The sequence below is a fragment of the Erinaceus europaeus genome, chromosome 10, assembly GCF_950295315.1.
Source record: "Erinaceus europaeus chromosome 10, mEriEur2.1, whole genome shotgun sequence".
Taxonomy (NCBI): Eukaryota; Metazoa; Chordata; class Mammalia; order Eulipotyphla; family Erinaceidae; genus Erinaceus; species Erinaceus europaeus.
This window is the reverse complement of record NC_080171.1, coordinates 100928583-100944484: the sequence shown is the minus strand read 5'-3', so window position 1 is coordinate 100944484 and position 15902 is coordinate 100928583. Positions and strand designations below refer to the sequence as shown.

General features: G+C 43.8%; 1 protein-coding gene across 2 annotated transcripts in view; it reads right to left on the bottom strand.

Moving 5' to 3' along the window:
• Positions 1 to 6513: 6513 nt before the first annotated feature.
• Positions 6514 to 15902, bottom strand: part of GLE1 (GLE1 RNA export mediator) — a 57521-nt gene continuing 48132 nt past the window's right edge. For both annotated transcript variants that reach the window (XM_007527061.3, XM_060200281.1), the window contains 3 exons: positions 15122 to 15204; positions 9496 to 9559; positions 6514 to 7564 (listed from right to left, as the gene is read on the bottom strand). In XM_007527061.3, coding sequence (XP_007527123.1) covers positions 7496 to 7564; positions 9496 to 9559; positions 15122 to 15204 — 216 coding nt within the window. In that variant the 3' untranslated portion in view covers positions 6514 to 7495. The remainder of the gene's footprint in view (positions 7565 to 9495; positions 9560 to 15121; positions 15205 to 15902) is intronic.

The following is a 15902-nucleotide window of genomic DNA, read 5'->3' as shown; positions in this document are numbered from 1 at the left end:
CACAGGCAAATAAGTACTTGAGTTAAAAAATTAAATGCAGTCCTTAGTATTCTTAGTATTCTTTTTATTTATTTATTTATTTATTTATTTATTTATATTTAAGAAAGGATTAATTAACAAAACCATAGGGTAGGAGGGGTACAACTCCACACAATTCCCACCACCCAATCTCCATAACCCACCCCCTCCCCTGATAGCTTTCCCATTCTCCATCCCTCTGGGAGCATGGTCCCAGGGTCATTGTGGGTTGCAGAAGGTAGAAGGTCTGGCTTCTGTAATTGCTTCCCCACTGAACATGGGCATTGACTGGTCGGTCCATACTCCTAGTCTGTCTCTCTCTTTCCCTAGTAGGGTGTGTCTCTGGGGAAGCTGAGCTCCAGGACACATTGGTGGGGTCTTCAATCCAGGGAAGCCTGGCTAGCATCCTGATGGCATCTGGAACCTGGTGACTGAAAAAGTATTCTTTTTTAAAAAAAGATTTTATTTATTAATGAGAAAGATAGGAGGAAAGAACCAAATATCACTCTGGCACATGTGCTGCCAGGGATTGAACTCATGCTTGAGTCCAGTGCTTTATCCATTGCACCACCTCCCTGACCACCTTAATATTCTTTTTTTTTCTTAATATTCTTTTCTTACATACCTTATTTTGGATAGAGACAGAGAGAAGTTGAGAGGGGAGAGATACAAAGAAAGAGACACCTGCAACACTGCTTCACCACTTTGAATCTTCCTCTTTGCAGATGGGGGCGAGGGGCTTTAACTTTTTTATTTTATTTTTTTCCACAGAGCACTGCTCAGCTCTGGCTTATGGTGGTGTGGGTGATTGAACCTGGGACTTGAGAGCCTCAGGCATGAAAGTCTCTTTACATAACCACTATGCTATATCTTCACCCTTAACCCAAGTTCTTACACGCTGTGATGTATGTGCTTAGCCAGGTGTGCTACCTACCACCTACCCCCAGTATTCTTTTTTAAAAATTTTTTATTATCTTTATTTGCTTATTGGATAGTAGAAAGCCAGAAATTGAGAGGGGAGGGGGAGATGGAGAAGGAGAGAGACAGACACCTGCAGCCCTGCTTCACCACTCATGAAGCTTTCCCCCTGCAGGTGGGGACCAGGGTCTCAAACCCAGGTCTTTGCGCATTATAACGTGCACTCAACCAGGTGCACTACCACCTGGCCTGCCCAGTATTCTTCTTCTTCTCCTTCTCCTTTTAATTTTTGTTTGCTTCTGGAGTTATTTGGGGGGCTTTGTGCCTACACTATGAACTCACTGCTCCTGGAGGCTATTTTTTCCCCTTTGTTGCTCTTGTTGCTTGTCATTATTATTGTTCTTGCTATTTCTGTCATTGTTGTTGGCTAGGACAAAGAGAAATAAAGAGAGGAGGGGAAGACAGAGAGAGGGAGAGACAGAGAGGCACCTGCAGACCTGCTTCACCGCCCATGCAGCCACCCCCCTGCAGGTGGGAAGCTGGGGGCTCAAACCGGGATCCTTATTGCATGTACTTGCATTTTGCACCATGTGCGCTTAACCCGCTGCGCCACCGCCTGGCCCCCCTGCACAGTATTCTCCTTTAGTGATTCTGATGCTTTCTCCATCAGGAGTTGCATCTATCAGCTAGCAACCATGATCTCTGAAGGCAACATTATCAATATCAAAATTCTGGCCTACCATGCCTGGCAAGAACATTCACCTGTGATGTAGGGATAGATAGCATAGTGGTTATGTAAGAGACGCTCAGGGGCCTGGCAGTGGTACACCTGGTTAAGTGCACAAATGACAATGCAAAAGGACCCAGGTTCGGGGGGTCGGGCGGTGGTGCAGTGGGTTAAGCGCATGTGGCGCAAAGCGCAGGGACCGGCGTAAGGATCCTGGTTCTAGCACCCCAGTCGCTTCACAGGCGGTGAAGCATGTCTGCAGGTGTCTGTCTTTCCCCCTCTCTGTCTTCCCCTCCTCTCTCCATTTCTCTCTATCCTATCCAACAACGAACAACATCAGTAATGGCAATGATAATAACCACAACGAGGCTACAACAAGGGCAACAAAGAGGGAGAAAGGATGGCCTCCAGGAGCGGTGGATTCATGGTGCGGGTACCGAGCCCAGCAATAACCCTGGAGAAAAAAAGAAAAAAAGGACCCAGGTTCAAGCCCCCGGTCCCTCCCTACCTGCAGGGGAAAAGCTTCATGAGTGGTGAAGCAGGGCTGTAGGTGTCTGTCTCTTCCCTTCCCACTCAATTTTTCTCTTTCTCTATCCAATAGTAATAAAAATAAAATAAAATAAATGAGACTCTCCTGCCTGAGGCTCCACAGTCCCATGATCACCCCTCCACATACACTCACCATAAACATAAACCAAAGATGAGCAGTGCTCTGCTAAGAAAAACAAACATGGATACTTTATAGTGTGCAAAGTCTTGGGGTCAAGCCCTCAGTCCCCACCTGCAGGAGGAAAGCTTTGTTGAGCGTTGAAGCAATGTTGCAGGTGTCTCTCTTCCCTCCTCTTTTTTTCTTTTGCCTCTAGGGTTATTGTTGGGGCTCTGTGCTGGTACTATGAATTGTTGGTATGCTGGCAAACGCTAGAAGAAGTTGGTATGCTTCTAATTCTGCTTCTAAAAACCCCTTCTGTTAACAAGCACCACCCTCCCTCCAGGGCACTGGTGGTTCAGTGGTAGAATTCTTGCCTGCTCCGCCCCCTCTCCTTGTCACACCCTGATTTTCGCCAGTCACTTTTCTCTCCACCCTCTCTGCGTCGTATCCTGTTCCCACCCTACTTGGAGAGTACAAAAACAGCTGCTCTTCTGATTAAAGACACTTGGAAATTGCTTTCTGGCTCCGAGAGTTCCAGAGTGTATCTGCTCCGAGAGTTCCAGAGTGTATCTCCTGCGAAGTTAGTGCTGCATGAGTTCCTGATCCCTCCCCCACATAGCAGCCTAGATTGGCTCTAGTTGAGTTCTCTCCAACCCAGAGAGCACTAGCTTGGGAAGAAGCACCCTCAGGTTATCCCGGCATTTGCTCCTGGCAGTGATTTTACCTTTTTTAATTTTTTTACATTATTTTTGGATAGGATAGAGAGAAATTGAGAGGGAGAGGGGAAATCGAGAGGGAGAAAGATAGATACTTGCAGACATGCTTCACAATTTATGCAGCATCCCTGCGCAGGTGGGGAGCTGGGGGTTCAAGCCCGGATCCTTGTGCTTAGTATTATGTGCACTTAGTACTACCACCACACCCCTCTCCCTCTCCCTCTTTATCAACCCCTTCCCTCTTGATTTGTCTTTTTTTTTTTTTTTAGAATTTCCATTTAGGGTTATTGTTGGGGCTCTGCGCTGGTACTTTTAATCTATTGCTCCTGGCAGCGACTTTTTCTTTTTTAAAATTATTATTGGATAGAACAGAGAGAAATTGAGAGGGGGAGGGGAGATAGAGAGGGAGAAAGATGGACACTTGCTAATCTTTCATTAGCAATGCAGTAGTAATAATTATATGTAGTAATGAATAAGGTGTATTTTATACTTATATACATATATTGATAGTATTTTATCCTTTTAATAGTAAATACATTTAATAACATGTAATTTAATAATATTTTAGGTAATAATTTTGATAGCAAAACATTCTGGTTTCTAACTGTAACCTTTCTGAGTGCAGGGCTAATTCCCTCTTTTTTCTTATTGGTGATTTAATATTGACTTACAAAATTACATGTCAACAGGGGTATAATTCCACATTGTTCCCACCACCGGAGTTCTGAATCCCCATCCTTCCATTGCAGTCCACTGTGGTTTTCCCAGGGTTGCAGACATGGGTTAGCCAATTTCTGACTGTCTCTATTCAATAAAGATGACACAAAACAAACAAAAAGTAGATTTCACCTGAGTATTGTGCTTGTTTTATGGAGCCAGGTTCCATTTCAGTTCCCACCACAGAGTGTGGTGGCTTCTGTGTTGTGGTAGCTTTTAGTGTTGCCACCAGGGTTACTGCTGAGGCTTGTTGGCTACACAATTCCACTACTCCTGGCAGCCAACTTTTTCCTTTCAGATAGAGGTGTGAAACAGAGAAGAGAGACATTGCAGCACTGCCCATGAAGCTTTTCCCCTGCAAATACTCCTATATAGTGGCTGGGGGCTCAAATCTGGGTCTTCACACTTGATAACGTGCAGTTTACTTACTATAACATTTTCCAGCTCATGGGTATTGTGGTGTATTTCCCTCTCTTCCTCTATCTGAAAAAGTTGGTACCCAGTGACAAAAAATAAATAACCTGGAGTCTAGTCTACCCAATACTGTCCTTTCTTGCTTTACCATCAAGTACCCACTAGCTGGCTTGGAAGGAGGAATAGTGGACTCTCCAGCATGACATTCTGAGTTCAATTGTTGACGTCACATGTGCCAGAGTGATATACTGGTTTCTTTTTCTCATTAATAACCATAAAAAAATAGCAATATTAAACATCAAATCACCGAACACAAAACCTCCAATTATATATTTTTAAATATTTATTTATTCCCTTTTGTTGCCTTTGTTGTTTTATTGTTGTAGTTATTGATGTCATCATTATTGGATAGGACAGAGAGAAATGGAGAGAGGAAGGGAAGACAGAGAGGGGGAGAGTAAGATAGACACCTGCAGACCTGCTTCACTGCCTGTGAAGCGACTCCCCTACATGTGGGGAGCTGGGGGCTCGAACCAGGATCTTTATGCTGGTCCTTGTGCTTTGTGCCACCTGCACTTACCTGCTGCGCTACTGCCCAACTCCCAAAACCTAGAAAAATAAGATATATATCAAAATATATATATATATATTTGCATCCAGGGTTATTGCTGGGGCTTGGTGCCGGCACTACGAATCCACTGCTCCTGGAGGCCATTGTTTCCCCTTTGTTGCCATTGTTGTTTATCGTCTTGTTATTATTGTTGTTGGATAGGACAGAAAGAAACCCAGAGGGGAGGGGAAGACAGAGACGGGAAGAGAAAGATAGAAACCTGCAGATCTGCTTCACCACTTTTGAGGCAACCACCATGCAGATGGGGAGCCAGGGGCTTGAACCGGGATCTCTGAGCCCGTCCTTGCACTTTGCACCATATGCGCTTAACCCACTGTGCCACTGCCTGACCCCCCACTCTGAGGTATATTCTATGGAGTGATATGAATTCAATATGGAAGAGATCTCAGAGATATCTTGTCTAGTCATTTTTCTTTTTAAATATCTTTATTTATTGGATAGAGACAGTTAGAAATCAAGAGAAATGGGGAAGATAGAGAGGAAGAGAAACACCTGCAACACTGCTTCACCACTTGCAAAGCTTTCCCCCTGCAGGTGAGGACTGGGGGCTTGAACCATGGTACTTGCACATTATGTGCGCTCAACCACGTGTCACCACCTGGCCCTGTCTTGTCACTTTTCACACATGATTTTCAGCAGTAAAACTAAGTGTGGGTTTACAATCAATTATATTTATACACCTTTCCCATATTTGGGAGCTACTCTCTTTCCTGATCCAGCTTTCTGGTCCTTTTACCAGCCACGACATCATCTCCCCAGACAATAACTTGGATCCACCTGCATATCAGATGTCAGGCTCAGAAAAACAAAACAAAACAAACAAACAAAAAAAACAAAACACTAGTATATTCATGGGCCTTTTGGAATATAACTAAAATATGCCTAGTATCTGTCTACTAAACGGAGACCCCAAATCTTCATCTACAATACTCCAGCCTTTAGGTTCATGATCAGTCAACAATTTGTTTGGCTTTATATGTTAAGTTTTTTCAGCCACTAGGTTCCAGATGCCAACTAGACTTCCCTGGGCAGATGACCCCACCATTGTGTCCTGGAGCCCCGATTCCCCAGAGCCCTGCCCCACTAGGGAAGAGAGAGAGACAGGCTGGGAGTATGGATTGAACTGTCAACGCCCATGTTTAGTGGGGAAGCAATTATAGAAGGCAGACTTTTATTTATTCATTTATTTTATTTAAAAAATATTTATTCCCTTTTGTTGCCCTTGTTGTTTTATTGTTGTAGTTATTATTGATATTGTTGTTAGATAGGACAGAGAGAAATGGAGAGAGGAGGGGAAGATGGAGAGGGGGAGAGAAGGATAGACACCTGCAGACCTGCTTCACCGCCTGTGAAGTGAACCCCTGTAGGTGGGGATCTGGGGGTTTGAACCGGGATCTTTATGCCAGTCCTTGCGCTTTGTGCCACCTGCTCTTAACCTGCTGTGCTACTGCCCAACTCCCCAGTGTTTCCTTTTTATAAACAAACAAACAAACAAACAACTAAGTGTGGGACTCAAGACACATGATTCTAAAATAAGAATGTTATGGCAGAGAGGAATCCAAAGCTCCATTTAGGGTCCTTACTGAGGGTGTGCAGAATATGAATTGCCTGACTCAAGTAGCATCACATATATTAGAGTGATGCTCCTGTTCTCTCTCTCCCCTTCTCTTCTCTCATAAATGAATACATCTGTAAGAAAAAAATAATAAAGTAAAAATAAAAGTAATGTTAAAAATCAAGCTTTATTGTTTTTTTTTGTTTTTTTTAGCATCAGAGTCAATCATTTGCAGAATGGTTTACTTCAAGTCACTGAAGAACACTGGAGAATATACCTCCAAATATACCCCAGAACATATCTCATATGTAGGAACACAGCCATAGCTGCTGCCTCTGCAGTAAAGTGGTCTTTCAAGAAAACAAGTATCAATTCTTAACTGAACAGACAAACTCTTGATTATTCTGAACACATGAAAAACTATAAAACAGTTATCAATTCCTCCCTAACAACTTTTGCTTATCTTATAAAGGTGAAAGTTCCATCTTAATTTAAGCTAAAACAAAAAAGGCGACTGCCCTGGTTTCTGTATCCCCAGCCTTCCCCTGGATCAAATCCATCCATTTCCAAATTAGAGAACAATGCTTGTTGGTGAAACAGCTTATGTGCCAACACAAATTCCAGACACTAAACTGTCCCTGAATGAGACACAGACCATGTCTCCAGCAGACATTTCCTCGGAATTTACAATTATTGCTGAAACTGAGGTCAGATAATCAAAACCCAGATTTTTATGTAAGGATTCAGGTCTCAACTACTAAATGTTTTAAAGAGTATCTTATGAGTCTTTGCTCTCTCTGGGAATTCATTTCAAAAGGAGGCAACATGAACATGAGATGGACTCACTTTAGTGCACTGGTTAAAATACTATTTTCTAAAATACTCAAGAGATAGAGGAAATAAAGAGGAAAGCATATGCTAAATACTTCTTGTAATTTTTATAAAAATGAGAAAGGCCCATTCTTTAAGGGACCTCTTAAATTTCTGTGGCCCATCAAAATCTCCTCTCTGAGTCACAAGGCATAAATATATAACAATAAATATTGGCAAGTTTCTAAATTGGACATAATTTCTCCCATATATGTTGTCTTCAGTTGCTTTATTACTGCCCTTCTGCAACATAATGGTGAAGGTGGTCAACAGAATGACATCAGGAACGCCAGAAGGAGGAAGTCAGATAGCCATGGGGAAGAGGAAACTCCTTGTGCCGCAAACATTTCTGGTCAAGGAAAGATGGAGAAAACAATGAATTGCTGATCACCTTGCATCCAACACTTAACAGCAAGACAAATGGTTATGATGTGTGAGACTTTTGGTTTTTCCCCCCATATTTTACTTTTTAAAATATTTTATTATTAACTTTATTTATTGAATATGGACAGTCAGAAATCGAGAGGGACAGGGGTGACAGAGAGGGAGACGGACAGAGAGACACCTGCAACACCGTCTCACCACTCACAAGGCTTTACCCCTGCAGGTGGGGACCAAGGGCTCGAACCGGGATCCTTGCACATTGTAGCATGTGCACTCAACCAGGTGTGCCATCACCTGGCCCCCTTTTAAAATATTTTTATTTTATTTTACTGAGAGAGAGGAAAAACAGAGAGAAACACTATAGCACTGTTCAACTTTGGCTTATGGTAGTGCTGGGGATTGAACCTGGGAACTTCTAGTCTAAGGCATGAACGTCTTTTACATAATCATTATGCTGCCTCCTTTCTGTGTCTTTTTTTTCTTTTTAAATATTTTTATTTACTTATTATTGGATAGATAGAAATTGAGAGGGGAGGGGAGATAGAGAGGGAGAGACACCTGCAGCCCTGCTTCACCATTTGTGAAGCTTTCTCCCTGCAGGAGGACTGGGGGATTGAACCTGGGCCTTTGTGCATAGTAATGCGAGTGCTTAACCAGGTGCACCACTACCTGCCCCCCTTCCCCTTTATACAAGAGTATCGCTCAGAGGGCCTGGCGGTGGCGCACCAGGTTGGGCAGACACATTACCATGCACAAGGACCTTGGTTTAAGCCCCCAATCTCCACCTGCTTTATGAGTGGGAAAGCAGGTCTGCAGTGTCTCTCTCTCTCCTGTTCCATCTCCCTCTTTCAATTTCTCCATGTCTCTATCTGAAAAATAAATAACCAAACCACCACCAAATCAAGTGCATGATTATGGTATTACTGGCGGGACTGAACTTGGGACTTTGGAGTCTGAGGCAAGAAAGTCTTTTTGCATAACCATTATGCTATCTCCCCCTCCCCAAGACTCCCACTTTTTAAAAAAAATTTTATTATCTTTATTTTTATTGGAGACAGCCAGAAATTGATAGGGGAGGTGGAGACAGAGAGGGAGAGACAGAGACACACCTGCAGCTCTGCTTCACTACTTTCTCCTCCACAGGTGGAGACTGGGGACTTGAACCTGGGTCCTTGTGCACTGTAACATGTGTGCTCAACCAGGTGTGTCACCACATGGCCCCAACTCCCACTTCTTGTAGTTTCTTTTTCTTTCTCCCTCCTTCCCTATCATCTACTCCCAATCTGAAGTCAGCCTGGAACGCTGAGAAGCCCTGGTGGCAATGATAACTAAATTCCACTTCTGAGTATTGCTGAAGAGGACTAAATCTGTGCTATTTCTCACCCTAATCTTCCACAGCTTGGTCTCAATGCACCATTGTAATTTTCCTAATTGAGCAATTGGAAATAGGAAGTCAGCAGGTTGTCTTGGCAGAACTTCCAGAGTTCTCAATTTTCAAAATTAGCCACTTAAAATTTTGGCATCTGAAAACAGGGGAAGAATGTACAATCTATTCTCATAGAGCAAAGTAGCCACACTGTTCCGAGACTTGAGAATAAGAAAAGAACCTTGGTCAAAAAAAAAAACAACAACAACTGATGAGAAGAAATTCATTAAATATATTTTCTTTACCTCTCAGGAGGATACTTTTCTCATAGGCAGTATGGTGAATGACAAACAGGAAGAGGACAAGATAGGGAGTATAAGGCTCAGGGTAAATTATGGACAAAAGTAGGATTTGAAAAAAATCAAGATGGAACTGTAATCAGAGTCTAGAGATTTAAGAGTTGCCAGACACAGATGCATTTGCGGTCCAGAGTGCTTTGGATGGGTTATGTTAGTCTAAGAGTATCTCACCTCCAAGAACTCCTTAAGGCATACGAAGGACCCCACCTCTCCTGGTTTTGTGATAGCTTCAATCCTATAGGAAGAGAAAAACATCTCAGTCACATCTACCCTCTGAAGAAAAAGTTAGGAACACTGATCTGGAGTGAAGGAGTAATCAAACACAGAGTGTCCACTAGGTTAAGGATTCTGTTGCTCTTCCAAATCATTTCAATTGTCTTTTTTTTTTTTTTTTTTGAGAATAGACATTGAGAGGTCCAAGAGTCAGGTGGTTGAGTAGCTGGTTAAATGCATGCATAAGGACCTGGGTTTATGCCAACCCCTACCTGCAGGGGGAAAGCTTCAGGAGCAGTGAAACAGTGTGACAGGTGTCTGTCTTCCTCTCTCTCTCTCTCTCTCTCTCTCTCAACTTCTGTTTTATCAAATAAAAAAAAAAGTAAAAAAAAAAAAGAAATTGAAAGGGACAGGGAAAATAAAGGAGAGACAACGGAAGGCCTGCCTCACCACTCATAAAGTGTCTCTCCCTAAAGTGGGACCTGGGGGTCTGAACCAGGGTTCTTGCACATTGTAACAAGTGTACTCTATCAGGTGCACCACCAGGTAGCCCCTCAATTGTCTTTTAAAACAGGGGTATAAAGGATAAGAACATTGTTTCTTTCCAAGGCCCTTTCCTAGCTTGAAATGGTTATGACTTTAGAAAAATGGCAAGGTTCTTTTTTTTCTAAAAAATTTTCTTTCTTTCTTGATTTATTTATGCCCTTTTGTTGCCCTTGTTGTTTTATTGCTGTAGTTATTACTGTTTTTATTGATGTTGTTGTTGTTGGATAGGACAGAGAGCAATGGAGAGAGGAGGGGAAGGGAGGTGATAGATACCTACAGACCTGCTTCACCACCTGTGAAGCAACTCTCCTGCAGGTGGGGAGCTGGGGGCTCAAACCAGGATCCTTATGGCGGTCCTTGTGTTTTGCACCATGTGCACTTAACCCGCTGCAATACCACACGACACCCCCCCCCCTTTTTTTTTTTGCCTCCAGGCTTATAACTGGGGCTAGGTGCCTGCACTATGAATCCACTGCTCCTGGAGGCTCTTTTCTCCCTCGTGTTGCCCTTGTTGTTTATTTTTGCTGTTGTTATTATTATTGTTAGTATTACTACTGTCATTGTTCGATAGCACAAAAAGAACTAGAGAGAGGAAGGGAAGACAGAGAGGGGGAGAGAAAGACATATGCAGACCTTCTTCACTGCCTGTGAAGTGACCTCTTTGCAGGTGGGGGTGGGGGAACCGGGATCCTTATGCTGGTCCTTGCCATGTGCACTTTTTTTTTTAGTTTTTTTTTTTTTAATTTTAAAAAATATTTATTTCCTTTTTGCTGCCCTTATTGCTCTTATTGTTGTTGTAGTTATTATTATTTTTTGTTACTGACGTCATCGTTGGCTAGGACAGAGAGAAATGGAGAGAGGAGGGGAAGACAGTGAGGAGGAGAGAAAGATAGATACCTGCAGACCTGCTTCACTGCCTGTGAAGCGACTCCCCTGCAGGTGGGGAGCCGGGGGATCCTCACGCAGGTCCTTGCGCTTTGCGCCACTTGTGCTTAATGGTTAAGCTGCATCACCTGCATTAGCAACCGACTCCTGCCAGCAAGATTCTTAAAGGGGAATATCATGATAGAGTGAGACCAATACTTATTATCGAGGGGATACCTAATTATTGAGAAGGTTTGATAGTTTGGTTTCATGCATTGACCATATAATCACAATGCCAGATAGAAGGTGAGTTAAGAATAAAAAAAGTTGGGGGTCGGGGGGGGGGTAGCTCAGCGGGTTAAGCGCACGTGGGGCAAAGCGCAAGGACCAACCGGTCTAAGGATCCTGGTTCAAGCCCTGGCTCCCCACCTGCAGGGGAATCACTTTACAGACAGTGAAGCAGGTCTGCAGGTGTCTATCTTTCTCTCCCCCTCTCTGTCTTCCCCTCCTCTCTCCATTTCTCTCTGTCTGATCCAACAACAGTAATAACAATAAAACAACCAGGGCAACAAAAGGGAATAAATAAATAAAAAAGTTAAAGAATGTTCAGTCTTTCAGTCCAGGAGATGGTGCAGTGGAGACAGCATTGGACTCTCAAGCATGAGGTCCCAAGTTCAATCAAGGGCAGTACATGTGCCAGAGTGATTTTTGGTTCTTTCTACTGGGGCTCAGTGTCTACACAATGAAACCAGCACTCCTGGAAGCCATTTTCCTTTTTCCTTTGATTTTATCCGGCAGGACAGAAAAACTGAGAGTGATGGGGAGATACAGAGACAGACAGGCATATGCACATCTACTTCACTGCTTATTAAACTTCTCCCCTGTAGGTGGGGACTGGGGATTTGAACCCTGGTGTTTATGCATGGCATGCTTAACTAGGTGTACCACCACCTGACCCCAAATTAACAATATTTAAGAGATTCACTGATGTGCAAAGTGTTTGTTTAAATATCAAGGAGAAGGTTGGGAGTAGATACCATACTGAATAGATTTTTAATATTTATTTTAAAATTTTCTTTTATATTTATTTTCCCTTTTGTTGCCCTTGTTGTTTTTCATTGTTGTTGTAGTTATTATTGTTGTTGTTATTTATGTCATTGTTAGATAGGACAGAGAGAAATGGAGAGAGGAGGGGAAGACAGAGAGGGGGAGAGAAAGACAGACACCTGCAAACCTGTTCCACCGCCTGTGAAGCGACTCCCCTGCAGGTGGGGAACTGGGGGCTTGAACAGGGATCCTTGAGCCAGTCCTTGCACTTTGAGCCACCTGCACTTAAGCCACTGCGCTACCACCGGACTCCCAATATTTATTTATTTATTCCCTTTTTTGCCCTTGTTTTATTGTTGTTGTAGTTATTCTTGTTATTGATGACGCTGTTGTTGGATAGGACAAAGAGAAATGGAGAGAGGAGGGGAAGACAGAGGGGGAGAGGAAGAGAGACACCAGCAGGCCTGCTTCACCGCCTGTGAAGCGACTCCCCTGCAGGTGGGGAGTCAGGGCTTAAACCGGGATCCTTACACCTGTCCTTGCGCTTTGCGCCAGGTGAGCTTAACCCACAGCGCTACCACCTGACTCCCAGATTTTTTTTTTTTTTTAAACAAGAGCACTGCTCAGCTTTGGTTTATGATGATGTGGTGGACGGAACCTAGGAGTCTTAGGCATGAGAGTGTTTGCATAACTATTATGCTATCTAACCCTGCCTCAATTTTTTTTTTTTTTTTTTTAAGATTTTTTGAGGGATTCGGGCGGTAGAGCAGCAGATTAAGCACATGTGTCACAAAGCATAAGGTCTGGCTTAAGGATCTGGGTTCGAGGCCCCCCTCCGCACTTGCAGGGGAGTTGCTCCACAGGTGATGAAGCTGGTCTGCAGATGTCTTTCTCTCCCCCTCTGTCTTCCCTTCTTCTCTCCATTTCTCTCTGTCCTATCTAACAATGACGATATCAACAACAACAATAATAAAAAACAAGGGCAACAAAAGGGTAAATAAATATTTAAAAAAAAAAGATTTTTTGCACCCCAGGAGATAGCACACTGGATTATGTGTTGAACTTGGCAGGCATGAGGTCTTGAGTTCAATCTCAGGAATCAAACTCAGCTTGGGAGGTCAATAAAATAGCTCACTATGGAGGAGTCAGGCGGTAGCACAGCGGGTTAAGTGCACGTGGTGCAAAGTGCAAGGACCGCATAAGGATCCCGGTTCAAGTCCCTGCCTCCTCACCTGCAGGGGAGTCGCTTCACAGGCGGTGAAGCAGGTCTGCAGGCGTCTGTCTTTTTCTCTGTCTTCCTCTCCTCTCTCTGTCCTTTCCAACAACGAGGATATCAACAATAGCTACAGCAAGGGCAACAACAAGTAAATAAAAAGAAAAGATTTAATGGGCGCTGTCTTATGCAGACTTTCAAAAAAATAAAATAAAAAAATAGTTCACTTTGGGAGTTGGGCGGTAGCACAGCGGGTTAAGCGCAGATGGTGCAAAGCACAAGGACCAGCGTAAGGATACCGGTTCAAGCCCCTGGCTCCCCACCTGCAGGGGAGTGGCTTCACAGGCGGTAAAGTAGGTCTTCAGGTGTCTGTCTTTCTCTCCCCCTCTGTCTTCCCTTCCTCTCTCCATTTCTCTGTATTCTATCCAACAAGGACATCAATAACAACAATAATAACTACAACAATAAAACAACAAGGGCAACAAAAGGGAATAAATAAATAAATAAATAAATATTAAAAAAAAAAAAACAGCAATGATGAACAAGGTCAACAAAAGGGGTAAAAAATGGCCTCCAGGAGCAGTGGATTAGTAGTGCAGGTATTGAGACCCAGCAATAACCCTGGAGGCAAAATAAATAAATAAATAAATAAGGTAGGGTGGACTTGGTGGGAGCACAACCAGCTGAGCACAAGTTATAGCACACAAAGATCTCTTCCCCTCAATCTACCCCTCCATTTCTGTCTCTCTCTCTCTCTCTCTCTCTCTCTCTCTCTCTCATCTCTTTGCATAACCATTATGCTATCTACCCCTGCCCCAGAGCATAAAGATAGAGATTGAGGGTAGGGGAGACAGAGATAGGGGAGATAGCATAACGGTTATGCAAAGAGACTTTCCTGCCTGAGGCTCCAAAGTCCCAGGTTTAATCCCCTGCACCACCATATGCCAGAGCTGAGCAGTTAAAACTACATCTAGAGAACAACAACAATAATAACTACAACAATAAAACAACAAGACAACAAAAGGGAATAAATAAAATTAACAAAACAAAACAAAACATCTAGAGAGAGAGAGAGAGGCACCTGCAGTTCTGCTTCACCACTCACAAAGCTTTCCCCCTGCAGGTGGGGACTGGGGACCCAAACCCAGGTCCTTGTACATTGTGACATGTGCGCTCAACCAGGTGCTCCACTGCCTGGTCCCTCTGTCTCTAATCCAATTAAAAACTAAAAAGCTTGGGAGTCAGGCGGTGGTGCAGCGGGTTAAGCGCATGTACAAAGCACAAGAACCAGAGTAAGGATCCCGGTCTGAGCCCCCGGCTCCCCACCTGCAGGGGAGTCCCTTCACAGGCAGTAAAGCAGGTCTGCAGGTGTCTGTCTTCCTCTCCTCCTCTCTGTCTTCCCCTCCTCTCTCCATTTCTCTCTGTCCTATCCAACAACAACGATATCAATAACCACAACAATGTTAAACAACAAGGGCAACAAAAGAGAAAATAAATAAATAAATATTTAAAAAGAATAAAAACTAAAAGCTCATTTGGATAGCAAAATGCTTTAGCATGTGCACAACTCAAGGTTTGATCCTAGTCATTACCACACTGAAGTAGTTTTGGTTTCTTTTATTTTCTCTGTCTGTGTCTATCTCTATCTAAAAGACAACAACAACAAAACAGCTTGGGGGGCCTTGGAAGTGGTGTACTGGGTAGGGTACTGGACTTGGAAGCACAAGGTTCTGAGTTCGGTCCCCAATATGCCTTGTAGCAGAGTGATACTATGGTTCTCTTTTCCTTCCTCTCCAGCTTGTGAAGATGATACCAGCATGTAACAGCATCTAAAGGGATCTGAACTCATGCATTTACCTACTGAACCCTCTGGGTACACTCAATCCTCTGATCTCTGCTCAATAATTCTAGTACCTGGGGAAATAGTCCTCTCTGATGAGAAGTATCATCTTCCAGAACTGCACTTGGTACTGCTTCAGGAGAGCATTCCCACACACCTAGAAGGAAAGATGAACACTGTCAGAGCAGATCCAGAAGGCAGCCAAACCACTGCCTTTCAGGTCTATCAAGAATTTTACCCACCTAGTTAGCGAAGGGAATAAATGTAAAAGTCCAATTTTTTTTTTTTTCCTTCAGGGTTATTGCTGGGCTTGGTGCCTGCACCATGAATCCTCCGCTCCTGGAGGCCATCCCCCCCCCCCTTTTGTTGCCCTTGTTCTTGTAGCCTCGTTGTGGTTATTATTATTGCCACTGTTGATGTTGTTCGTTGTTGGATAGGACAGAGAGAAATGGAAAGAGGAGGGGAAGACAGAGAGGGGGAGAGAAAGATAGACACCTGCAGATCTGCTTCACCGCCTGTGAAGCGACTCCCCTGCAGGTGGAGAGCCGGGGGCTCGGGATCCTTATGCCAGTCCTTGCGCTTTGTGCCACATGCGCTTAATCCACTGCGCCACCGCCCGACCCCCCAATGTTCTTTTGAAGCATTTATCTACATATGAAAATACAGGGAGTTGGGCGGTAGCGCAGCAGGTTAGGCGCACATGGCGCAAAGTGCAAGGAAGGGCGTAAGGATCCTGGTTGGAGCCCCAGGCTCCCTACCTGCAGGGGGGTCGCTTCACAGGCGGTGAAGCAGGTCTGCAGGTGTCTATCTTTCTCTCCCCCTCTGTTTTCCCCATCCTCTCTCCAATTCTCTCTG